We start from the raw sequence: 27,494 nt of genomic DNA, 5'->3' as shown, positions 1-27,494 counted from the left end.
CCACCACCCACAACAACAACAACCACAACAACAACAACAAATCCATGAACCCCATGGCATTCATCAACACAATGCCAAAGTGTCCAGTCCACGGTCACAGACACACATCTCACACATCTATTTTGTCCACTCAGAACAGACACTTGCAACGGTCCACCATCACCACTGATGGTACAACTCATCTAAACATCCGAGGACAAAATAATAAATATTTGGCTGCTTTCCTCCGTGAATTTCTACTTCCGTAACCCAGGATCACAAAAAATTCTTGGCTCAAAATCCACCACACCCCTCCCCAGCCCCTTCCTCTGAGCCCATCATCCCCTCGTCCATCCACCACCAATCAAAGCACCCAATCTCTCTCATCCAAAACACAAGATGTGGAACAGACGCCACAAAGTGAGTGTTCCCCTTCCCGGCTTCCCTTGCTGTAGCTGAAGAATTGCACCCCCCCCCCCAACCCTCCATTCTCACTTGCCATCCTAATCCCCTGGTCCAGGCCTACACCTGGTCTGCGTCGTAGTAGTGGCACTCGATGTAGGAAGTGGGCACGAACCCTTCGCTTCCGTCTCCCTTCCGGACACGCGTCCAGCCGTCACCCTGGTCCTGCTCCAGGATCTGCATCTCCTCGTTCTCGCCCATCGGCACCGAGCCCTCGTTCACGGCTGGAGGGACAAATACAAAGCATAGTTATGTTGTCAGTGGGTTTGTTTTGTTTCTTTTGGGGTGTAAAATCTTCAGTTTTAGTAAAAGCTTTATGGCACTTGCAATGCAAAAAGGTCACTATAAGGACCAAAGATTGGAGGTGTCAGTATAGAGCAACATACAAGGAAAACAAAAAGGAGAGATAAGGATGATAGATGGGTTTTTTTTATAGTAGAGGGTTTTACGGCGCTCGCAACTGCACAAGGTCATATGAGCGCCAAGGGGTGGGTGTCAACAGTGAAGTCTTTACAGGGAATCAGACCTAGACTGCTCACTTCTCCAGCTTCAACAGCACCAGGTCTGCTTCGACTATCAAGGCATCCCAAAATAGCAGGTCACAAGAGAGTGACAAACATACAAAAGAAGTAAAGGAAAATGACAATAGTAAGGATCAAGATAGAAAAAGCAGCAGTTCCCTGATGTAGATCAGGCACAATTATGAGCGTGACATGAGTCAGCCCATTTACAATTCCACTATGCTTGAACGAGAAATGTTCCCCCCTTTGGGAACGGCCTAAAGACACTTCAGTCAGTGGCACTGCCCCGGGGAGTGATAGATGTTTTGATAGGACAAAAAGAGCAAACCACACCAGAGCCCTCTGCAAAACCACCCACTTATGGAGTCAGGACATTACGATAATTTCGAGTCTTTAAAAATGTTTTTCTTGTGTAAGACAAAGATGGACTAGGTCAGAGTAAAGAGAAGCACATTGATACAAGAATAGTCATTTAATGCAATGAAAAAGTGAGAAACAAGAGCAGTTGAGAAAAAAAGAAGTAGGGTCTTCCGCTGGCGTCCTCCAACAACCCTCAAGGTGAACTCAATCTCTCTGAGGAGCTGACGCATCAGCAGAAGTGTCAGAAAGTGTAACAGTGAGATGTTATTACCTCAGGACACTCCACGATTGATCTTGATATCACAGCCAGACATGAGACAACTTTTCTTTAGTTTTAGTAAGAGTTTTGCTGCACTTGCAGCACAATCAGGTCATATAAGTGCTGAAGATTACAGGCTTCACAAGAAAGTAACAAACACAAAAAAGGAGGGGAGATAAGGACGATAGATGTTTGATTGAAAAGAAGGAGCACACTACACCACAGCACCCGCCAACCCCCCCCACTGATCTGGTCATTACAGCCAGATACGATACAACAACATTACAAAGGGTGAGATAAGTTATAATACTAGATAGACAGAGAAAAGACATCAAATGATTGTCTATTACCTTGCTTACGATATAAACACAGAGCTACATTAAAAGGCAGTTGTTTTCTTTTTTGGTTAATCAGTGATATCAGCAATGGGTAAAAAGGGAGGGAATCTTGCCAATGCAGGCAAAACACATATACCAAGATTTTATCGCCATCACGGCGTCACTTTTCGCCCGATTCTGTTACTTTTAGTTCGCGTGACTCAGCAGCCCGCCGGAGCTCCCCGGCTCGGGGTCACGGGGTTAATGAACCCTGAAGCGACTTTGCCGGTGTCGGTTCGGAAGTTCGCATTTTTGACTATGTTTAAAATGATATAACTTCTTCCCCATCCCACATAGCAAACCATTACGCGAATGTACTAAAAGCTCAATGTCTTGAGATATATTCTGCGTTAGAATGGTTAATTTCTGTGCCTTAGTTTTTGTTCTAGACAAGTGTTTGTAGAGTACCCAATTTGTCCTATTTTAGTTACAAACTTATGAATAAATGATTGTTAATTTTAAAAAGGCACGACAGATCTCTCCAAAATCTGTGTTTAACTGACTACGAATATCATGTCTTTTACCATGAGAAATCTTAAATTTGCGCGAGTAGAAATAGTCAAGTTATAAGAGAAGAAAGTTGCACATCTGCATTTTTTAACTAAAGACGATCAGCGTTAGCTCTTATTTTACTATTAAACAAGAGAAAGTTACTCTGCGTTTGTTCATGAATCATGCTGTGTCTGTGGCAGCCTGCATACAACTAAAAAGATATAATATAGAATCTAAGCGATTAAAAAAACCACAAAACCGTGTAAATACATGGGTAGAGATAAACTTCTTGTATGGAATAAAAATAATGACAGCTAACACATTCATTCTTAGTTTTTGTGTCGGAAATATGCGCGGACACAATTATGAATGTAAGTCACATTGTCAGTTATTGCTAATGGTCATGATAGAAACGAAAAATAAAGCTGGAAAAGTCTGGTGCTGATTCAGTGTCCCTGGAAAGCTAGAAATTATTCTTATAACCCAATTACTAGAAGTCATCCCTATTATTCAGTCGACTTACAAAACCTAGACTTAGCGTTTTAAGAAAAGTAAGGAATTTCTGGAGTGTTACAAATGCTGTTCTTGTATTAGATCTACATTGAAGATGTATTCTAGCGCTAAAATCGATTTGTACTTTTCAGAGAAACTTCAGGATGACTTTTATAAACTTTCGAGAAAATATGTGAATATTCACGATTATATTAGACACATAAAGTTGTATTTGAAGGAATTACTTCATAGCGAATTGTGTGCACGATGGATAAAGTTGCAAAATTACAGCTTTCTATTATATGCGCAGGTACCATCTTTTCTGAGTATCTGCACCAAAGCTATGTCGTTCATGTTCCAAAAGTTCGACAGATTTTGACGAGGCCTTTTTTTTAATATTGATTTTTTTTCATTCACGCTAGTCAAACCCCCCCCCCCCCCACAATTTAGCATTGACGACTCCAGCGCGTCTAACGAAATAACCAGACAAGTTACAATGTCCGTTCTTTTTTGAGTCTCAAGAGCAGAAATGCATGCTTTGGATGCACTAAATGAGAATTACCATAAATACAAGGATCCATCTTAAATAGTACGTTGAAAGTACCAAATAGTACGTTGAAAGTACCAAAAATTAAGTCGGCCCAGACAGAGCGGCGACAGGGAGCTGACCCCCGTGACCCCGACGTGGAACCCCCCGCGGCAACTAATATTCCACTGCCGGTGCGCTGTGTCATGCATAAAAAACATGACAGCGACGAAATAACATTACCAAGAAAAGATTATCGCGAAGTTTATCACTTCAATCTCACATATAAGTTGCATAGACAAGATAGCATTACACGACAGTCTGTCTTGTTTATATCACAGGCACAACGTTACAGGAACAGTTTGTTTCCACAAAATAGCTGTTTTAGTTTTAGTAAAAGTTTTACGCACTTGCAACACGATAGGGTCATATAAGTGCCGCAGATTAGGTGTTAAAAGAGAGTAAAAGTAAAGTTGTTCCCGCATCCGATCCGGACATTGGGGATTGCCTTGTTAGAGAAACAATTTCCTGGGCCTTCAGCATATTGTGGTAGGGTGGCCAGTTCCTTTCCACGCCGCCTTTACTTCCCCAACTCAAAGTCAGGTACCCATTAATGCTGGGTGGGCTGGAGGGGGCTCGAACCCGGACTTTCCGCTTCGGAGACGAGCGTACTAACCACTCCGCCACCGCACTCGCACAAGAGAGTAAAAAACATAAAAAAGGAGGAGGAGAGATAAATACGACAGTTGATAGGAAAGAAGGAGCAAACCACACCAGAGCACCCGCCAACCACCCACCAAAATAGTTGAGCAATAGGAGATAACGTCAGTGTTAGATTGATTGTTCTTTACAATGTTATTACAGACAAAACTGATGTTGTTAAGATAGGATAGTTGGTGCCTTGTTCTCTTGTGACTGACAGATTCTATACAAAATAATGCTGTCGTGATATGGTCATTCTGAAAGTTCGTCTGTTCTTTCTACTTTTGTAAAGAAAAACATATTAGTATTGACATAAACAAATTTATAGAAAGACAGGCAAAATTGAAAGAAAGAAAGATATACTGAGAAAGACAGAAAGGAGGGAGAAAGAAAGAGAGAGAAAGATAAAAACAGCCAGAGGGAAAAGGAAAGAGTGACCAAAACACAATGACAACCTCCCACCACCACTGACAAGCTTTATTTACCTTCAAAAGGATAGAGAGCTCTGCAGTGACCAATCACAGGGAAGATGTCGAACTCGTCTTCACCGTCTTCGTCACCATCAATTGGCCTGAAGACAAATCAAAGTCAACACTTGACCAGCTCCCTCCAGCACTTACATCTTCTGTCTTAAATAAGGTAAGTTTTTAAAATTAAATTTCTTTTTTTTTTGGTGGAAAATTGTGAACAAATGAGGCTGATCCCCCCCCCCCCCTCCCTCCAAACTACCACTTGGTTGGTGTCTGCCTACTGGATACTGTACTAGATTCATCACTGGCTATGCCCAACTCAAACATGTACTTTACAGAAAAACGTTCTTCCCTCCATTCAGGCATGAATATATGTGAGGCAGCGTGGTGAAATCAGGCGCTCGTCAAAATAATGAAAGTAAACAAACTGGCACTTTTTCGCTGGTTTGCCAAATTTTTATTGAAATTTTGTTTTTTTGGCTTAACACCTTCTATGTCTATTTAAGAAACCATTTCAGTGTGAATTTTATTGAAAAACAATTAAAGGAACCAAAAACGTAAATTGTCTCTTTCCACAGACTCTGGGGCTTTGTAAATAACCAATCTTTGGATGCCATTTTCTCACTAATTTTACCTCTGAAACCAGGCGACCCCCATCTCATTCAATTGCAAATATTTCGACATATACTCAAGATAAACAGGTAAATCTTTCATCGAAAGCAAGGCAAATGAACAGCTTTACGGCAATACCAATAACTCTACAAGCCCAAAAATTGACGATCACCTGATTCCACTGTGTCCTGACACATATTACCACCATCAATTTGTTTCTTTTTTCTTGGTGTGGGGAACCTGCGACAGACTGGCGTTCCTACCAAGAGGACACTTCACATCCTTGAATCCAGGAGCCTGAGGTGTGATTGATAGGTTCAACATCTTTACAACAAAGGCACTCTATTTACAACCTGCTTTCCTGCAGGGACGTATCCTGCTCATTTTGAGCTCAAAAAGCCGAAGCACGAGGTGCTACATGACCACTGCATCCTAGTATAGTCCACTGAAAGACTGTTCCTCTGTTTTTTATTTCAAACCCCTGACAGTCAACCTGTCAACTATCATTTATGCCTTATGGTCATTACACCTTAGAAAATCACTTCAAATAAAGCAAAGCCAAAAAAAAAACAAAAAAACAAAAAAAAAAAAACAAAAAAACAACCAAACTAAACAAAACCAAAAACTAACCCCCTCCCCCAAAAGACAAAGAACTCTTGATTTCTCCCCTCACAGCACCGACCGACAGAGCGGTGTTTGGCGGCCATCACTTACTGGTAGACATTATGCTGAACTTGTGGCGTGCCCGGGGCCGACACCTGCTGTGTGTGCTGGGTGTCCCCACTGCCGGACGTGCTCAACGATCGACTGTCTTCTGAGGCGCTGTGTCGCCGAGAAACTTTGCCCTCAGCCTCCGCCATGTAACCCTGGGAGAGACAAGGTGAACAAATTGTCAACCTTTCGCACCTTTTTAAAGTTTTAGTAGAGGTTTTACGGCGCTCGCAACTGCATAAGGTCATATGAGCACCAGAAGATTAGAGGAGTTACAAGAGAAAAACAAACTTAAAAAAGGAAAAAGGGGACATAAGGACGATAGATGTTTGATAACTCTGGGATGGATCCTGAAGAAGGGGGGGGAGTGCAGAGATGGACATGTTCCGACAGCAGTGACCTCAACACAGTGGACAAGTAAAACGTTTGAAAGGAAAGAAGAAGCAAACCACACCAAAGCACTCGCCAACCACCCACATGTTTTGCACCCCCATCCAAGAAATCTGGATCATTTAGAAGCTGAGCTGCTTATCAGACTTTGTCAAATGATTACTCATGTTTAGTTGGGAGTAAAAAGAAGCATATAACACAGTCATCGAGTGCAGGGGAAAAAAGCAAAATAGACAGACAGAAGGGGAGAGGGAGGGGGGGGGGGGAGAGGGAGAGGAGAGGAGGTTTGAACTTATCAGTGATGCCCTCCAACCACCACAATAGGTAGCTGTCTTAGACATTTTGACTGCATATATACATGTATGCATATCTACATCCATCTTTCTTTCCAACACAAAAACACACTTGATCTCAAACATACACACTGGTTTACAAACAGACCCCCAACCCTAACTCTACCAGGTTTTAACAATCCTACTTTCTGTATGCCCCAACCTTTAGTTGAAAAATCAGAAGAAAAAATAAGTGACATAAGAAATTCTGCACAACTGTACAAGAGTGAACAGAACTTCATCCCCCTCCCCCAAACAAAGCATTGTGACCCCCAACCCGCTCTGCCTACCTCATATTTGAGCAACTCTTGTCGCAGTCCGTCCAGTTTCTGCGAGTTTTCCTCGATCTTTTTATCCAGCGTGCTGGGATCGCCAAGTGCAGGATTGCCGGCATACACATCCTTTAACTTGAGAATACCTTCCCTGAGGACAGGTGGCAACAAAAATTGATAAAAACACCTGTTGTTTTTGTTTTAGCAAAATTGTTACGCCACTTGCAACACAATTTGGTCATGCAAGTGCTGATGATTAGAGGTGATACAAGAGAGTAACGAACACAAAAAAAAGGAGGAAGAGAGAAAAGGACAATAGATGTTTGGTAGAGCGAGCAAACCACAACAGAGCATCCACCAACCACCCTGATACTACTTCAACTGATCGCCCAGGAAATATTTGGCCTACATTGGTAAAGACAATGAATATAGACCAACAGACGCTGAATTAATTAAGATTACCAAACAAGACATGATATGACAACAATATAGAAAGCTTAACACTTTGCCATCATATTTTGGGGGAACAAAGAAACTGGGTGGTAAACATCGCCAATCGGCGAGATGAGACGTCAAAGTAGTAACAACCACACTAATGCAGGTTACCACTGTGCAATGTTCTGTGCTCCAACTATATAAGGTCATATGAGCGCCAAGGAGTGGATGTCAACAAAGAAGTCCAAACGGGTAATCAGGCTTACTCTGCTCACCTCTCTAGCCTCAACAGCACAAAGTCTGCCTCGACTATCAAAGCACCCCAGAAATAGCAGTTCACAAGAGAGTGACAAATATACAAAAGAAGTTGAGGAAAAATGAAGATAGTAAGGATGATGAAAGAAAAAGCAGCAGCTCCCTGTTGCAGTTCAGGCACAGTTATTAGCATGAAATTGATGAATCATCCCATTTACAATTCTACTGTGCATAAGAACATGTTAATGTCCTCCCTTTGGGAATGGCCTAAAGACACTTCAGTCAGTAGCATCGCCCCAGGGGGTTTATTGCTCTATGTAAGACTCCGCCCAAAATGCCATTTTCAAATGGGACGTGTGATGGAGTCTTACATTGAACAGAGGATACTTTTTATTTTTGGCCTATGACAACGATGAATGACGGCGATGATCTGAACCCAAGCACTGACCTTTCCGAGTGCTCCTTGGCCATCTCCTTTTTAATGCTGTCAATCTTCTGCTGTAGTTTCCTCCTCCTCTGGTTGGGGGGCAAGTCGCTGAAGTCCTCCTTCTGCTCATCCACCTACAGGGTGCACAGAGGAAAAGAACACACACACAACTGTAGGACATGTCGCCTCAGGAACCAAGAACGAGACAGGGAGGGGCTCGTTTGTAAGAGATACAGAGGTGCATAATAGCAATAATGTAAAAAAAAAAAAAATTAGGGGTGTAGTTGTAACATATGCTAGTGATGGCCATATATTTTGTGTAATTAGTTATTTGAGGAAAGGGAAGCAAAACATTTCAATAAAAAAATTGGTGTTTGTACATCCATACTCGGAAATGGAAAAGGCGGGGACATCATGGAAACAGCTAGAAAAGGATGCACAGGACAGGCTTCGATGGAGAAATGTTGTTGATGGCCTATGCTGCACTGGCAGTTAAAAAGGGCAAGAATGAGAGAGAGAGATCAACACTGACACAATTTAGATCATTTAGAAGATGAGCTTCGACTCTGTCTGTCATAGATAAAACATCCCAGCAGAATGGGCGAGATACGGGATACAAATTTCTCCACTCAGGAACTGAACCCAAGTCCTCTGTGTGTGATAGCACAAAGCTCCTAACTGCAATATCACAGACGCCAGTACAAGGGAAGTAGGCCTATATTGAACACAATAATGCCCGTTTCACTCTGAGAACAAACAACAAATAACTCAGAATAAAAAACTTCTTTAAAACGGAACAAAAGACAAGTGAGTCAATGGTCTTCCCTGAACATCAGGAGAAAAGGGGAGAGCATTTCTGGGCCATTTGTGGGAAGGACAAAGCCTAATAATTCAGACAGGAACAAATTGGTTTTTGAAAAAGCAGCAGCCTTGGCCTACCTTACTCCTGTGGGGAAAAAAACACTTTAAAAAAGGGCAAAACATGTCTAAAGGAAAGAACCATGACAGACTTTCATATTCTGAGCCACAGTTCAATTGTTTAAATAGACAGCTCAACAACAAAATAAGTCTACAGAAGTAAAGAAAGCAAAATAGAAAACGTTAGTACATGAATTGAGCGAATTGACAGGGAGATGACATCCTGTGTATCAACGTGTCTAATAATACATCACGACAGGTGCCCAAAGTAATCAGGTCAGGGAAGTTTAAACTCCTACCTTACAGCTTTATTCCAAAAATTGAAGACTGAACCCAATTTACTTCTTTTTACCACAGACCTGTCCCTAAAGTAACAAGATAGAAAAGCCCCCTCTTCGTTTATCAAATTAAAACAACAGATTACAAAGATACTATCACAATATCAATTTAATGGTGAAAATCTACATGTTTGACTCAAAATCAGAGACATGTAGATCTATAGCAACTTACGATAACAACAATGAAAGCATCAGAGTCAAACTTTTGCATAAAGACATAACAAGTGTATCTGGAAACATCTTACAAACTTTGCATATAATACAAAAGAACTTGTAGTCATAATGAAAATATCAATATCAAACACTGAGTTACAAAGAAAAAAATGGATATGATAACTGTCATTATCCTAATGCTTGGCAAATGCAAGGTAGACAGACAACCAACAGAGGTGAAAGATAAAGAGTCAGGACCTGCCAACCAACGACACCCTCCAGCCACCCACCACTGAACTGGTGAAAGACTACACAAAACTTGTCACAAAATAATGGAACAGCAAAGTTATGAAAAAGTACAAAGAACTCATAGCAACAACATGAGTATCTCTATCAAAGTCTCCCCTAAAACACATCGTACACATTGCCACGATTTGAGCATTACTATTTGCAGCATAGAGGGAGCCAGTCTTGTTTCTTTTGACCACCTATTCCTATCAGAAGTTTGAATAAAGAGACGCACATCTACAAAATGGTCATTTTGGGTGGTAGGGGAAGAACAAGATTGACAAGATAGAAACAACAGGGGGAGGGGGGAAGGATTAAGTTCTGATACAGTAACCCCCCACCCCTGTATATCCACCCACTGTTCACTGTGAATGTAGAGGATAAAACACACGCTGGTTAACTACATTGTACAAAAGGGGCAGAGAAATCAAATAATTCAAATGCACAGGTAGGGTGTGGGGACAGGGGGGTTGAATGGGGAGAGTGTGAACAGGGAACAGGAGATGGAAACATTCACGGTTGTGAATGAGGTTCAACAGCAAAACAGGTCCAGTAAACCAAAAACTTCTCTAAAACTCAAACTTGGAAGAAAAACAGACTCAAACTCGGGAAGAAACATAGTCCAACTATATACATAGCAATCACCAATATCTATAGAGGAGGTGCACTTAAATCATAAAGACCCTGACATAAATAAGCTTAATATATATTTTTTTAAAATAGATACGGCTACTATAAAGCTCCAAGACCAAAGATCTCAAAGACTAAAAATAGGAATTCTATGAATATGATTATTTTCATAGAGAGAGAGCAAGGGGGAGGGGAGAGAGAGAGAGAGAGAGAGAGAGAGAGAGAGAGAGAGAGAGAGAGAGAGAGAGAGAGAGAGAGGGAGAGGGAGGGAGGGAGGGAGGGAGGGAGGGAGGGAGGGAGAAAGAGAGAGAGAGAGAGAGAGAGAGGGGGAGAGAGAGAGAGGAGAGAGAGAGGGAGAGAGAGAGAGAGAGAAGGAGAGTGAGCTTAGAGTGTAACACCTGTAAGACAGCAAATGTTGCAAGTTTGCCAAACAGTGAGTCTGCTCAGGTGTCAGAGTGGGGCTGTCTCCCATCAACTCTCAGGTAAAATCCCCAGTGGCAGATACCAGACGCACAAACAGATGTTTTCCTGTGAGTGTGTTTGTGTGTATGTATGTGTATGTGTAAGTGTGTATGCATGCCTGTGTGTATAAAAAGGCAGAACGCATGCAGGAGTCAGAGGGGGGAGGGGGGAGGAGAGAGAGTGCGAGAGAGAGAGAGAGAGAGAGAGAAATGAAGAAAGAAACAAAGGAGGCAGGGAGGAAAAAAAGGAGAAAGAAAAAGGCAGTGAGAAAGTAAGAAAAGAGTAAGAGAGGGACAAAGGAAGTACAAAGGGAAAGAAAGAGTGAGAGAAGAAAGAAAAGAAAAAGAGAGGGAGAGATGAAGGGAAGGACAATGGGAATAGAAAAAGCGAAAGAGAGGAAGCACGTCAATTTCATGTATAAGGTCAAGATAGATTTTTCTAGACATCAGAGGAAGGTCAAAGATTAGCCCTATCAGTACCAGTGGCATCCTCAACTCCATCTTATCTCAGATATGAACACCCCCCCCCCCCACCCCAATACGACAAACAAACTCCAAAATCCCAAACTTCCAGCTACTGGATGTATTATTCACAGCCTGAAGGGGTCCATATTCATTTATTCATTAGTGAGTCGAACAGTCCATTGTATGTTGTTTGTCCCATGTCAGCATAATAATAAACCCAGCAAACATAATTATAAGGGCACATCATCAGGATAGCAGGAACAATAGAGACAAGCTGAAGGACCTGAACACACCAAAATGCTCATCAACCATCTGCCATCTCCCACCCCCCTCCCCCCCCACCTGAAAATTAACAAAGACATTCCTCATTCTTTAATACAGCCTTCTACCAACAAGCACGATTTTTAACCAAATATCGTTCTGACACGAGTGTTTAAGGGGAAAGCGGTTATCTGCTGAACCATCAAATGAGAAGAGAAAGAAAGAGGAGTAGGAGAATGCACTAGCTTATTCATTTCGGTGCAATAAACCATTTCAAAGGGATCCATTATTCCATAAAAGGCTGGCATATCCATATTATGTACATCAACACCACAAACGACAGCGGTGTTTGATCACCCCCAAGGCAATCTTGCGGAATGACAGGAACTGTGTTTCATTAGTTTAGTTTAGAGTAAAGAGAAGCCTGTCCTCCAAATAAATAAGTCATTTAGGCATAAGAAAAAGCAAGATGGGGATACACAGGGGAAAAAAAAAGAAAGGAAACTTAAGGGGCAAGACCTACTTATGGCTCCCCCAACCACCTGCCAGTTAAACCATGCTGATCATTCTTCAAGGTTTAAAAGAAAGACAGTCAAAAAATTAAGGTTAGGAAAAGCTTATAAAAAGAGAAAAATAGACAATTATGCGGCAATAAATAATAGACAAGAGAGGACAAAAGTAGAACCCGTCTAAAGTACTCTCCAACCACCTGCTCATTACACAAATAAATCAAATGAACAGCACCCACAAAATACCTATACATTATAGAAAAATAAAAATAATTTCAAGTCTACAAAAATATAAAGAAACAGGGTTAGTACTGACACATAATAATATTATGGGAAAAGAGATGCACCACGTGGTGGTGGTGGTGGGGGAGGGGGAGGGGCGCAGCGGCAGCGTGCGCAGGGATGACAACACACGTGTCTGTACTGTGGAAAGTACCCAAACTCTTAAACTCAGAGGACTAGGGCAGAAGGTCACACGGTCTAAATGACAAAGTCGTGTGCAAGTTCAGAGACGTCTTCAAGCACAAAATAAAGCTGTCATTTAGTTTGGGTGAATGTCTCTTTAAAATAGCAAAGCTGCATACAATATATGGAGCCATAAACACCATAAGGCAGGCTTCATGGTAAAACAAGTCCTGCAAAAGAACAGATACGCCTACGGTTTTTACTTACATCTCCTTAGCTACAAAGTAGCAGCTGGATGTTTCTGATTCAATCTCTTTCACAAAAAGCATGAGAGTCCATGATACTAAAGGCTAGTACCATTTCATTCCAAAATGGGAGACAAACATCCCTCTCCCCCCACGCCCACTACCAATGTAGGCAATTATTTTTTTGAGTAAGCTGAGCTAGCAAGTATAGCCTCTGATACCTTCAGAACGTCTCTTAAACCACAAGCGTTTAAACAGTATAATACTAGAATTCATCCCAATCAAAATTACTGCTATCACTATTATCTGGCCATTTTCAATCACATCGCATCACCTTCTGCCCATTTCCTCTTTTCTCTCACGTGCATGGAAACGTCTAAACCCAGAAAGAACCTCTATAGAAAACAGCTTAGTGACCCAAAAAACCAGAGGTGTGTGTCTACTCAAAGTGCAGGGAAACTCACATTTCTGCAGGTCTGTCAAGCACAAACAGTGTGAAGAAATAGGTGAGTACAACATCGTACACTTCTGCTTGTCTCATAACCCATCAAAGGGAAATTAATACAAGCGTGACCAAACTAGCAACAATCTAAATCTTAAGTGTAATCATATGACATTGCAAAGAAATGACCACTTCAACATTGTGAGACCATTTTACACAACAGATTCACTGAAAAACGAAGTGATGTGTTGCTTCAAGTGGCCGCTACCATTTCAACAGAGACTCGCAAAATACTACAGTACACATCTACTTTTTAACTATGACAGAATCCATGCTTAAAGACCATAACATGAGCTAACAATAGCACAGCATGGTTAACCACAAACTTGTTAGTCAGGAGGGCACAAGAGACGTATGTGTCCTTCATGCAGGCAAGAGACCGTGACAACAGCTTCATATTAATAGAGAAACATCCAGATATTAACACATATGCACAACACTCAGTGTCTATGTAGACGTATGCACAACACTCAGTGTCTATCATAGTCTATGTAGACGTATGCACAACACTCAGCATCTATCATAGTCTATGTAGACGTATGCACAACACTCAGCGTCTATCATAGTCTATGTAGACGTATGCACAACACTCAGCGTCTATCATAGTCTATGTAGACGTATGCACAACACTCAGCGTCTATGTAGCTCATCACAAGCAGCCAGATCGCTCTTCTCTTGATCTCTTGATCGGTGATGTCATCACTCTGAGCCAGTCACATCTACTTTTAACTCCCACTCCCTCCTTGTCACACACCAATTTTGTGAGACATATCCAAAAGTCAAATCATCCTACATTAAAACTTTGAAGCTTAATTCTTTTTCTTTCTTTTTTCGTGGGGGTGGGGGGAACTCAGATGGATAAATGACCCATGAGGAAAAAAATGAAATCTCCAATTAAAGGCAGGTCTCCATAAATGGACTCAACATCAATGGAAAATATGATAAAAGTGCAAAGTAGTCCTAGTTTGTCATCCGTGCAGAAACCAGTGCTGATGTCTCAAAAAAATTATTTTTAAAAAACCTTTATCATGACTCAAATGATCTCACTTACTTAACATAGAACAAATTGAAAATATAACTTAGCCTCTTTACTTTAGGAAGTCTTAAAACCGAACCAACCCCCCTACCCCAACTAATTAGCATCATTTCCCTGTTATGTTAAGTTGCTGAACAATCAGAGGCACCCACCAACCACCCACACACAGAAAACCAAGAGAGGAGGGACTGCGTTCACAAGCACATGGTTTTTCCATACTATCCCATCTAAAACTTTGGTACCTCAGTTAAAGAAACAAAAAAAAAGCACAGTACCATCTATCTCACAATGGTTTTCCTAGTGTGCTGGACAGACTTTACCAATAGACACATTTTAACAGAATGTCCGGCCTTTGGAGAGACCCGAAAGAAGTTTCTTTAATGCAAAAAATTGCAAGATCTGTTCTCCGCCGTTGATCCCAACAGAATTCTCGAATTTATAAAATTTCTAATGTTATTTTAAACTGAGAATCTTTAACTGTGAAATTTTAGCATTTAAAATCAAAATTAAATATTGACCAGAATCAAGCTGTGCTGCAAACTGTTGTGAATGTGAAAAAACTCATGTTTCGTGTACTTATACGACCGTATGCAGTTGCGAGCGCTGTAAAACTCGTATTAAACTAAAAAAAAAGTAAACTGACACAAATGTCTGTCAGCTCCAAGTTTAACAGCAGTAAACATGACTCTTGCAAAAAACACAACATATAAATAAACAAACCCCAAGGGTTTTAACCCTTCCAGCTCCATGTGCGTATATTTTCAGCAGCGTTTTTTACCTCCCACCATCCCAAGAGCGTATATTCTCAGTTTCGGGGGGTACCGAATTGGCGCATTTTTAGAAATTAACTAACCCAATTAAACTTTAATTTTCATGATATTTGTTCATTTATCTTTAAACATTTATCATGTTATCCTCTAAACCTCATCATAAAGATATTGCATCACTTTTAAGAATGTATGCCTCTTTTTATGAGATACTGCTGTATTGGCTGGGTCTGGGGTTAGGGAGTGCACAAAAATGGCTGGGGCTGGAAGGGTTAATACGATACATACTGGCACAATAATCAACAATCAATCAAGACTCATCGACATAAAGAAAGGTGATCGGCCTGCACCGTGATAGCACCACTACACAAAATGAGTTTAAATATGCCTATTCTATTCTAATGAAATTTTCTTAACCAGTTAGGGCAGCAAGATAAGAAAAATGGTGAAACGGTAAAGGTGTAACGCCCCCATAAACACTATAAGTTTATTTAAGAGGCAGGGCCTCCGAGTTAAACGTCCATCTCCGAAAAGACCGAGCCAAATGGGAAATTCGTGTAAAGTGCCTTTCCCAAGGACACAACGTCGGACCGAGCTGAGGCTCGAACCCCCGAACTTGCAATCTCAGGATTACAAGTCCGGTAGCCTAACCACTAGGCTACCGACGCCACAGCAAGTTAGATAAGAGCAGTTACCGAACCAAGAAATGTGTAGCACCTGGCTTGTTTCAGCATCACCAGCATTTCGACCATACGTGAATCCCTTCATTAAGTTAGAGGTTACAAAATAGTTCAGTAATTAGTAAAAACAATATTACTCAACATTAGGCAAACATTGTGCGTGCAATCAAAATTACAGAGAGCTTGAAATTCACAGCGACAAGAACATGGCCTCCAAAAGGATGCAAAAATTATAAAAAATTCTGAACCTCTGTCCCCCACCTTCTTTCACTACTCTTGAAGATGGTGGGAACTGCTCCAAGTTAGTAAGAAAAGAAAAAGGAAGTTGAAAAAACCCCCAATGACAACATGGAAAAGAAATACCATATTAAAATTTTTATAAAATCCCAGTAAAACACCATAAAGAAAAGTTGAAACATTGACAGTTTCTCAACAGCAGACTGTGAAGAGAAATGAGAGAGAAAAATAAAAAAACTATTAAAAAAACCCAAACCCCCAACACATCATCTATGTAGTTAACCATCCAGAGAAAGAGAGAGACCGTCATCACAGGAAACTGGGGCCATATCAATATTCAGTGAGCGAAACGTCATTTTCTTTGTAGGAGGAATATCCCACGACTCTTCTCTGCATCTCAGATAAGTTCACCAAGAAAGCTTCCATCAGCTCACTCATTATTCATACGGCCCTTGGAACATACATACACAGTGTTTACGTACAACATCGAACAATAAAGGGTGTACCGTAAGCAACCTACTTTCACGGGGGTACTCACTTTGCCCTACATTCACCACAAGCCAATCCCAGGCACAGGAGGAGACCGCGGAGGGATAAAAAAAAAAAGGCAGAAATTTGCAAAAAGTTATCAGTGCGCAAGGAAAAGCAACATCAAAGCCTATGTTAAAACTGGTCGAGAAAACTTCCTCAACTCACATATCGACCAATATTACGACCAACAAAAAAAGGCACAACAAACAACAGATAGTTAACTCTTTCAAAGCCAATCACAAACAACAGATAGTTAACTCTTTCAAAGCCAATCACAATACAACGATAAAATGTAACTCACTTTAAGCCAATCACAATACAATGTTAAAATGTAAGTCACTTTACGACAGCAAAACAACCTCGTTATATCATAAAACAGGTAAATAATACCAGCATAAAAACAGATGCAAAAAAAAACAAACCCTACTTGGCACAGAAAGGGTTAATACAATTTGTTTCAAACTATGACACAGTTGACTTTCTTCCAGTGACACACAACCGTGCACACAACAGGCATGTTCATCCGTACACAACAGAAAGATTTTGCTTTGTTGGGAGAAGCTGCAAAATTGTCGAATTAACTTAATTTGATGAGCAGGTCGAGATATTTCTCTTCATAAATAAAAAGGCAATATTTTTTCCTCCCAAACCATTCACATCAGGAACAAAAATGACTTAACAACTCTTTCTGAACATGACCCTGCAACAATCTAAAAAAAGAAACTCTCACATTGAGACTTAAACCCAGAAAAATTACAACCAAAAAGAATGATGGCATTTTAAAATATTACCCCTCACCCTCATTTTAAATAATTGCACACATAGGTATTCTAGAAACATCTCTTTTCACCAACTGGCAAGCATTACTATGACAGCAAAAAAAAAAAATACAAAGAGCTGTCCCCTACATCTGTACAAGCGGCAAAGACCAGTAGCATGGGTGCAAGTGAGGACAGTGTCTGTTGTGAGACAATGACACATCAGACATGTGACACTGTGTCAAAAAATTGACTCCTTCGTGAAAGACTGCGCCATACGCCATTTTGAAAAGTAAGACGGAGTCTTACACTGAGCAGTCAAAATAGTCACCTTCTCCGAGAAAAAAACAAACAAAAACACCCAGAGGCCTAAGTGAAAAGAACATGTTTCTCTTGCCTGTAAATTTGGAGTAATGAAATGTAAAATCACCCCTCAATAGAAAAAAATAAAATAATGGAAAGGTACCTCTAACCATATAAATATAGAAAACAACATAAAAAGCACACCGTTAAAGATAAAAGAAAAGACATCAAAAGACATTAACAAATATGTAAGAAAGAGTAACGATAGGATACGCTGAGAAAAAAAGTTGAACCCAACTATGATGGTGAGCATTTTTGCAGGGAAGATCAGAAACCCTCACCAGTGCTCTAAACCAAATGCAAGTCAAATAATGCACATGAGCCCGGACAAGTGAAACATCTACCACAATGCCAAAAACAAAACAAAACAAAAAACAAGCAAACGACTTGATAAGGGTGTGGCTGCATGAACAAACTGACTGGGGAACACAGTAAAGAGGCAAGCAAAACATCTGGGCCGAGGAGACGGCACTCGTTCTCTCTCTACTGGAGAATGCAAGGGTTACCTACCAACAGTCCGATTATCTAGAACATTTGATTCATCACCACGTGTGAAGAATGGAGAAGAAAGGAAAACCAAAAAAAAAATGAACTGAGTATATTGAACAGGTGTTACGATGATGATAATAACGGCGTCGGTCAATACGCACGAAGGGATGACAATGAGAAAGAAAAAACCTCCCCAAATAAACATGACGATATACATAGCACAACCTTATTGACTATATGAACACACAGAATGGGAAAATCTCAAATGATCCCCCCCCCCCCACAAGAAACAACAACAACAAAAATTAAATAAATAAATAAAACCCAGGCAAATAAATAAAAAAACAACCTAATGAATATATGAAAAAAAAACCCAGAGACAAAACTAAATCAACGTAAACGTACGTAGAAGAAAACCACACTTAACAACGATATCCATAAGAATGATGGCATGAGCAGAATCATAACCAGTATCTGATAAACTAAATAAAACGATTAACTCATATCAAACTTGTACTGAAATCGACACACCACAATGATGAAACTGTCAGTGTCCAATGCTAACTATATCATCTCTAAATCCTCTATGCCCATACAATTTAAAGATCTTCATTGGACACTGACGAAATGCAACAAATGAAATGTCCACAGATGTAAATAGCATCTTCAAAATAAAGCTCAAGTCACTTTAACTTACATAAAAATTCTCAAACACCATTAAAAGTCATTTTTATAATATGCTTACACGGGCTTCAGCACGGTAATAATCACTATCAAGTAGCGAAATGAGTATACTTTTAGATGGTGGTAAGCAAAAACAATTAAAGTAAATGTGATCCAAAAACACAATTTAATTTTACACTATTTAGCAACATGGTCCTCGCGTGACTTAAGCCGTACCCTGACAGAATGCAACATACAACGTAATCAACCATGACAATGACATGAAAAGATTGGCTATATGACATGAAGGTATGACACTGATGAAACAAAGCATAATCATGATCGATATATGAGTACTCAGATCTAAAGAAAACTAAAATTAAAATATTTGCACTAGAATCTATAATCCCTTCCCTGCATGACACACTACACCTGAACCGCTACATCTAAGGTTCTAATGTCAGCATCAACGCAATGCACAAATCAATGCAGAACTAAGTAAGGGCTGCCAGGGAATAGGGACAAAGCCTTGAGGGACTTCTCATCTTTTCACTAAAATATATCAGCCTCAATGCACAGGCATCCAGTTGCAGTAGTTTCTTGCATTGTTATAACAGTCCATGCTTTTCATCATCTTTGAAGACAACTCCCGGAGCAGTATTGGTGACACCAAGATCAAATTCTCTATGATTTTTCACTTGAGTCTTAACTTTTTGAAGACTAAGATAATAACTGCTGTACTTTCCGTCACTGGGGTAGCATTCAAAAACTAAACACAACTGAGAATAAAGGTGCTTCCTTGTTAGTACCAAGTTGTTTAGATATACACGAGGCATGACGACTGGCAAGAAGGAAGGTGTGGCAAATCCCAAGAGAAGCAAAAAACAGAACGGTAAGCAGCAAGCCTTGTCAATCAACTGATGCGTGTGTGACAAACGCTACAGGGTGGAAATCAGTTTGTTCTACGACTGATACGACTCAAAGGCTTACCCTAAGTTTTGAATTCTTACGAGCAACAGACGCCTTACGGAGGAGAGTAAGAAAGAAAATTTAAATATGCAAACACTTTGAAATAATGAAAACTGCAGACAATTGAAATGGGGTAGGACTGGTGTCCAGCATCAGGTTTTACATCTGAAGATTTTTTAAAAATCTGACTTTGAGCAACAACAATACAGAACTTGCAAGTCTTTTTGTCTTAACCAGCAGCTGTTCTCTGTCACCTAAAACAAGTCACACATTTCATCTTTACCTTTGTTCTATACTTTAAGTCTTACTTCCGAACTTGTCTGTTTTCATTACTTTATTAATGACTGTTTTCTAAGACACGAAAATTTGTGACTTTGACACTTTTCCAGTTTACAAGATTCTGTCTTAACAGCACACACTATATGTGTACAAGTACCAGGCTTAGCCACTGGGTTACAATCTGACTGCAGAAACAACAAAAACCAAAAAAAGGTTATTCTAATTTCACTGGTCTATTTGCAAGGGTTAGCAAAAATCTACACAAGGCAATAAGCCAAAAAACATTTAGATATATTACCAGGCTAAAACCCTCTGAAAATCTTAAAACTAGTACTTCTGTGGCAGAAGAATCAAAATACTTTCGATTAGTAGTAAAAAAAAAAAAAAAAAAGATAAAATCTGCTCCGACATTTGAAAAATGTGTACGGCCCTCACCTTGGATGAGCCAAAGATGCCGAAAAGGCCTCCCCTCTTCTTGCCCTTGCCCCCGCTGACGGTGGCATTCTTCACCGAGTTGGCTGGCGCCGGGATGCGTGGGGTCTGGTTGTTGGAGGGTTCTATGGACTGGCCTGTGCTTAGATCCTCGAATGGCACGTCTTCAGGCATGGCAAAGCCAGACTTGTACCGTTCTATAACCAGTTTACTGTCCTGTACACATGATATAAATAGAGGGGATTTGTGAGTCTGGGTGTGAAAAAAAGTGGAGGGGAAGGTGGTGGTGGTGGGTCGAGGGAGGAAAGACAAATTAAACTGGATTATATTTTAAAAATATAAACAATACTCAACAACTGTAGAGCACAGGAGGGTTCTTAGAAAAAACAATACAATAAGATGACAGAAATTTTCGGGCTCTCAAGATCTTGTTATAGATCTTGCTTATTTCAATAAATTTTAATGACAAGCATGCACAGCACTCAAATAACACGTGATGGACACAGGGCTTGTAACTTCATAGATTTTTAGCCTCTCACTGTTACTGACAAACCTCATCCACAAAACATGCCCCTTTCCCCTCTATGTCTACTCTATCATTCCACTCCCTGAGTTGCATTCAGAGGGATGGGTTGGGGAGAGGAGAGAAGAAAAACAACCCAGAATCTTAAAATATAAAAGTCAGTAACGTAAAGTTTATTTCAAAGTAGCACACTTCTCAAATCTATCATTCAAGCACACTTCTCAAATCTATCATTCAATGGGATTTTGAAACAAAAAAACATTTTTTCTTAACCATAAAACAATGAAGAGAGATGACCTGGACCTTTCAGAATTACCTTGACTTTTTTCAACCTGGCAGAGTTCTGAAAGAGATTGGTTTCACATTACTTCTCTCCCCCCCCCCCCCCCAGTGTAGAAATGCACAAAAATTATCCCAGGAGGATACAGAGGCTGGAATACCAACAATGTCAGAACTATCAAGTAAATCTGTTGGGTTTTTTTTTTGGTGTGGATTTTGATCGACTTGGTTTCACCCCCAAAAAAAATAAAAAATCCTCATCTGCAACATGCATGAGCAAGTACACAAGAAATGACCTAAGAGCGATACAAACGCTGTAGTGCCAGCAATGGTGGGAAAATGTAATATATCTTCAGGGGTAAACATATCTCTCTGAACACGCACACATCCCTATGTAAACGTCTACGTATGAGTATCTTAATGCACATGCATTTCTAGGCGTACAATCATTTCTATGTGCACACATCTCAATGTACACGTATTTCCAAGCTTACAGCTGCTGTGTTGATGCTGCCGGCGGCCTTGGCGATGCCCTCTATACAGGTGTTGATGATGGGGACCACGTTCTTCTCGATTTCAGCACACTGCAGCACACACTCTTGGAGTTTGTGTATCCGACGTTCGTCCATGTCTTGTAATTGCTGTCAAGATCACAAACATGAGACGACGTAAGGCATTTTTCAACTCATCATCTTGCATTAGGAAAGTCATCACAATGACCATATCCCCATAGTAATCAGATTGCGACAAGAGGGGGGGCAAGATTGGGGGGTGGGGGGGGGAATTGCGGTCAAGTGCTTGTTGATAGCAAGCAACCAAGATGTCGAATGTCGACCAATGAATAAAAAATTAAATCAGTTTTGAGTAAAGAGAAGCACATCATCACATAAATGGTCATTAAGGGAAGGAGGAGAGCAAGACTGGCTTTTAAAATTAAAGGTCAACAGCCAAACTATAAGACTACTGAATGGATTTCTTTTCTTTTTTAATCCTTCTTTTTAAAGTTTAAATAGACCACAAACAGGTGTGTCAAATCAAAGATAGTACAAGACAAGATGGGCCACTCAGCCTAAAAAGTGTCCGCAGGAAGTATGCTCTTTGCTTCAGATGGCACTGCAGTCTGTTTTGAAGCTCTCTTTCGTTTTTCCAAAAGAAGAATAGGAATAGCACCTCCTTGCGTGCGCAGATCGACTGCTGTTCATCAGCAGTTCGGGTACGTTCAGTGCGGAGTTTTAGGTTTTTTTTTTATTTTAATGACCTCTCGCCCTTCATTCTAAAGTCAAATTAAACGAAGAAAACCATCTCCTTTTCCTCCGGAAGAGGTTTTTTGTCAGCGTAACCATTTTTAAAAAGCGTTCTTCCGAAATTTATCCCAAAACTTGCTAGTTTCACTTTGATTTTTAAAAACTCAAGTAGGGTAACTCTGTTCGCAAAGAGTGCGCTTTTGTGAAGAGGGCGCCACCAAATTTTGAGGACACTTTTTTAATTGGCTCAAAGAGAGAAGTGGCCCATCTTGTTATGTACTATCATTGGTCAAATAGACCCAAAAAAAGTTGGACAGACAATACATGGCATTGAGCATGGAATCATTTAGACCCGTTAGGAAAAAATCCTCTCACCACTGACAAACTTAAAGAATCAGAAGACTGGCAAAAGCCACATATACTAATCACAAGTAAAGGGGCTGAGAGAGAAACACTCCTTTTTTTCTTTGTACATGCAAGTGCTTGAGTTCCCATTGACACAATTTAAATCATTAACTAGGTTGGCTTCAACACTGCCTAGTAACACTTAAAAAAGACGGAGTGGGCAGAGCACAGGATAACAGAGCACAGGATAACAGTCTCCCTCAGGCAAAGACGTGAGCCGTACCTGGAACACTTGTGGCATGGTCTGTGAGTAGAATTCTGTCTGGTGGTTGTTGTGGGTCTGGAGCTGGGCTGCGTACTCGTTCTTACACTCTTCGCACTGTTGTACCTTGCCGTTCATTACCACGCGATGCTGCGTACAGCCCAGGGATTGGGGTGTTGGGGGAGAGGGGTAAGAGAAAGAAGAACAGTATAGTGAGATAAAGAATGTACACGATTCAGTTGTCAGAGACACTAAACTGGCACATCATAGAACTCATATATTTTTGTTTTGGTAAGTATTTTACAGCACTCGCAACTGCATAATGAGCGTGTGGGACACACTAAACATTTTCAGTTTGGTAGGAATTAATTTTGAATTTTGCCGAGGTGGAAGCCAAAGCCTACCCGTATCCATTTTGGACCACCAAGGGATCTTTAACGTACGAGATATTTTGCCCTTATCTGAGAAGGCTAGGTGTTACATCTTATCTACTCTTAGATCAGGGTGTGGCTGAAAGACAGCAGTAAGAAGGAGCCAAAGAATGGATTTTCTGAGCAGTCACACAAATAGTTAGAATGCAGACCCGATTTCTTTTTACTCTGCATTACGGGCAGACGTAGATATACTCTTGGTGTTAAAGAAGGCAGTTCGAAGAGTACTTGAATTCTATTGTGGAACACCAGCACAGAGTTACAATCACAAGGGGCATTTTTCAACTCATATGTGGAACCCCCCCAACCAAACCACATTCACAAAACTGCCACACTTGGCCTACTTGTAACTATTTAGGCCAGAGGGACAGGGAAGTTAGAAGTGGCTCCGTCAAGGGATAACTTGGACTCAACAAGTGGTCTCCATTTCCAGTCCGCAGTACAATATGTCCAGATCAACAACACACAGAGAAGAATCCTTGCGTAAGCCTCAAAAGCAAGAAGCCAACCATCAGGTTCTCGTGATAAATGACTTGACGTTAAACATCTTCAATGACACCATTTACGTCATTTAAGAAGCGAGCTTTTCGATCCTTCCTTTTTTTCTTAGTTTTAGCAAGGAGTTTTATGGCACTAGCAATACAAATAGGTCGTATAAGTGCTGTGAACTCTACAGAACACATTTCCCTGTATGGGAAACAAATTCATGTTTTTCACAGGCGGGGTGGGGAGCCTATCCCACAGACAACAGTCCACTCTCAGTTATTGAAAAAGCCGATCTGTGAGTGCACTCAAATTATTAAGTTACCAGCTCAGAAATGAATATCTCTTGTTCAAATGTTACTTTGCAGGTCTTAACATTGAAGCACTAGGTGTTAAGGCTGTCCACAGGGCATAGAACAAACCTAAGGGTAAAACTAAGTTTAAAATTTTCCCAAAGACAGAACAAAGGTAGGAAAAAAATCTAGTACATGTTCCCATAAACCAAAGCTAGAGATAAAATAAATTAAGGTTTTTCAAAAAAAAGCTATGGAGAGAATCAGCTAAATGTCCCCCAAAACATCAAAGGTCTCCCAACAACAAATCTAGAGAAAAACAATCCTATAATTCCTCCTGGTGAACAAAAGGTAGGGAAAATCATTCAAATACTCTCCAACTGCATCTCAAGAGAGATATGTTCTGCCTTGTGCACTATGTAGCCTACAAAAGCTGACAAACGTTTGGGATTTTAGAATCCAGACCCGTGAGCAGAGGGCTTATAGGCCACTCTAGTGATAGTATACTGAGTAACGAAAGATTCACCTCCAGACACTAGCTAGCACAGGATTGTGCCTGTTATGAAAAGTTATATACGCATTTTTCTTTTTCTTTCTGAATACACATTTTTCTTTTCTGTCCATATACATATTTCTCTTTCTTTGTATGTATGTATGTAGTATAAGGTTTTACGGCGTGCGCAACTGCTAAGGTCATATGAGCGCGCGAAACACAAGTTGTTCACCTTCGCAAAAGTTCACGCCGCGACTGGTTAACTAATTGACTTTCAAATGCTAAAAAGCTTTTTCTTTCTCTGTATATATATTTCCTTCTCTTTCCATATACCTATTTCCATATGCCCTCTATTTCTTTTTCTTCCCTGGCTCCTTGGAATTTTCTTAACCATGTGTTGCTTTGGGAATGCAACTTCAAGAACTTGTTCTCAACAAATATCCAACCCTAACTTCATTTCCCTCAGCTATCTAACAGAGAACTGAAAAAAAAAAAAAAAGATTTTCTTCGGGGGGTCAAAACACAATGTACTGATTATATGTTACTGTTGTATTGTAAAGCACTCAGAACCTACATACTTTAATCGGGGTTGAGTGCTGTATAAACGCCGTATATTATTATTATTAAGTATGGAGCATAAGACATCAAGGGACATATCACTTAGGACAGCAAATCCCTCAGTATTCCACAACCAGAAAAACTGTTTCACCCACAGAAACTCAGGAGCGAGTTCCAGGACTTGGCGGACTTACCTTTTCCACTTCAGCTCGAGACAAGTTGATGTCAGCGTCTGCTTTTCTGTAGTTGTCGAGTGACCTCTCTGAATCATAATGAGCCTTTTCGTATTTACGTTTTGCCTGAGGACATAAGGCGGGGTGAGGTTAGTGTTCAGTTTTGGTAAGCGTTTTACGGCACTTGCAACACAATTTGGTCACATAAGCACCCAAAATTAGAGATGCTACTCGCAAGTGACTTTCAAAGAAAAGAAGGAGGAGAGATAAGGACGATGGATGTTTGAGGGGGAAAGAAAGAGCAAATCACATTCAGTGTGATAGACAGAGTCAAAAACAGTATACAACCTACACAAAAGTATGAACAAGGCATTAAACACCAGAAACCTTGCAAAGGCCCCTGTTTTAGTAAGTGTTTTACGGCACTTGCAACACAATGAGGTCATATAAGTGCCGAAGATTAGAGGTGTTACAAGAGAGTAACAAACACAAAAAAAGAAGGAGGGGAGATAGAGACAGTAGATTTTTTATGGGAAAGAAGGAGCAAACCACATCAGAACATCCACCAACCACCCACACAAAGGCTCCTGAATAAATATCACATAGCAGTAGCTCATGACAAGTCGGCCTGATAAAAGCCACATTTCACTAGGAACTGACTATGAGGATAGAAGTTTAGAGAAGAAAAAGTATCGGCCAATCACCATGGATACAAGGGACCCTTCTTTTAAAATGAAACTAAAAGAGCAGCATAGAACATATAAGGCACAAATAGAGGAACAGGACAAAGTGCACAGGCAGACAGTATAGTTTTTTTAGTATGAGTAAAGAGAAGTACATCACCGCTTTTAAACAATGCAGCACAGAGAAAAAGCAAGACGGAGAGACAGAAACAACAAAGGGAAAGTAAAGAAACAGAACTTAACCAGTGGCGCCCTTCATCTGGCCACAAGGACACGACACAGAACATACGCAGACACACAGGGAGCAACACCACATAAAAACATAAGCAGAAGGTCATGTGTGCCTACGTTTTAGCTGTGTAGCCTCTTCTCTCTCCGACAATAGTTGTTCATTTTTAGGAAGTGTTTTACGGCACTTGCAACACAATAAGGTCATATAAGTGCCGAAGATTAGAGGTGTTACAAGAGAGTGTAACAACCACAAAAAACAAGGAAGGGAGATCAAGACGATAGATGTTTGATAGGAAAAAAGAAGCAAACCACACCAGAGCACCTGCCAACCACCCACACAAGGACATGACACAGAACATATGCAGGTACACAGGGAGCAACACCACATAAAAAAATAAGCAGAAGGTCATGTGTGCATATGTTTAGTTATGTAGCCTCTTCTCTCATCGACAAAGGGTGGTTGTCTTAGACAAGTTCAACTGTACATACACAAACACAACATACACACACACACACACACACACAAACACACAAAAAGAGCCTCAGCAAGCGAGGTATAAGCACTGCTGACTCCTCACCTTATCCAATGTCTGACTAGATTGACGCAGCTGTTCTTGCAACCGGGCTCCATCTTGCAAATACTGTCAGGGAGAGAGAGAGATGATAGGGGAGGGGGTTCGGTGGAACAATATAGACACCACAGTTGAACATAAATCAATGAACATAAAGCTATATTACACTACAAGGATCTAACCACTGTTCCCAACTATAATTACATACTTTTATTTCTTTTTTTATGTAAGTGATTTTTACGCCCCTTCCACACATTTTAAATCATTTCGAATGCTGGCTTCGACCCAGCCTGTCAGGACCACATCGTCCAAGCAGAAAGACTGCAATATTTTATTAAAAATTCTTTTCACACAGGAATCGAACTCTAGTCTTCTGCGTGCGACAATGAAGGGCCTATCTTCGACAATATAGTCGCCTGTATTACACATTTTATTACACTCTATTATCACCGAGGTTAAAAAAAGCCCCCC

The 27,494-nt window shown here is 40.5% G+C and overlaps 1 protein-coding gene across 8 annotated transcripts in view; it reads right to left on the bottom strand.

Annotated features, from left to right (window-relative positions):
• Nucleotides 1-43: 43 nt before the first annotated feature.
• Nucleotides 44-27,494, bottom strand: part of LOC101850452 (formin-binding protein 1-like) — a gene marked incomplete at its 5' end in the record, with an annotated part of 38,541 nt that continues 11,090 nt past the window's right edge. The window contains 12 exon segments of one of the 8 annotated variants that reach the window (XM_035973314.1): nucleotides 44-665; nucleotides 4,656-4,741; nucleotides 5,967-6,118; nucleotides 6,976-7,108; nucleotides 8,096-8,208; nucleotides 16,490-16,513; nucleotides 19,764-19,796; nucleotides 20,457-20,669; nucleotides 21,750-21,896; nucleotides 23,128-23,256; nucleotides 25,559-25,663; nucleotides 27,030-27,092. In XM_035973314.1, coding sequence (XP_035829207.1) covers nucleotides 502-665; nucleotides 4,656-4,741; nucleotides 5,967-6,118; nucleotides 6,976-7,108; nucleotides 8,096-8,208; nucleotides 16,490-16,513; nucleotides 19,764-19,796; nucleotides 20,457-20,669; nucleotides 21,750-21,896; nucleotides 23,128-23,256; nucleotides 25,559-25,663; nucleotides 27,030-27,092 — 1,362 coding nt within the window. 8 annotated transcript variants of the gene reach the window in all.

Source organism: Aplysia californica, unplaced genomic scaffold (assembly GCF_000002075.1).
Source record: "Aplysia californica isolate F4 #8 unplaced genomic scaffold, AplCal3.0 scaffold01131, whole genome shotgun sequence".
NCBI classification, from domain to species: domain Eukaryota; kingdom Metazoa; phylum Mollusca; class Gastropoda; order Aplysiida; family Aplysiidae; genus Aplysia; species Aplysia californica.
This window is presented reverse-complemented; position numbering and strand designations above follow the sequence as displayed.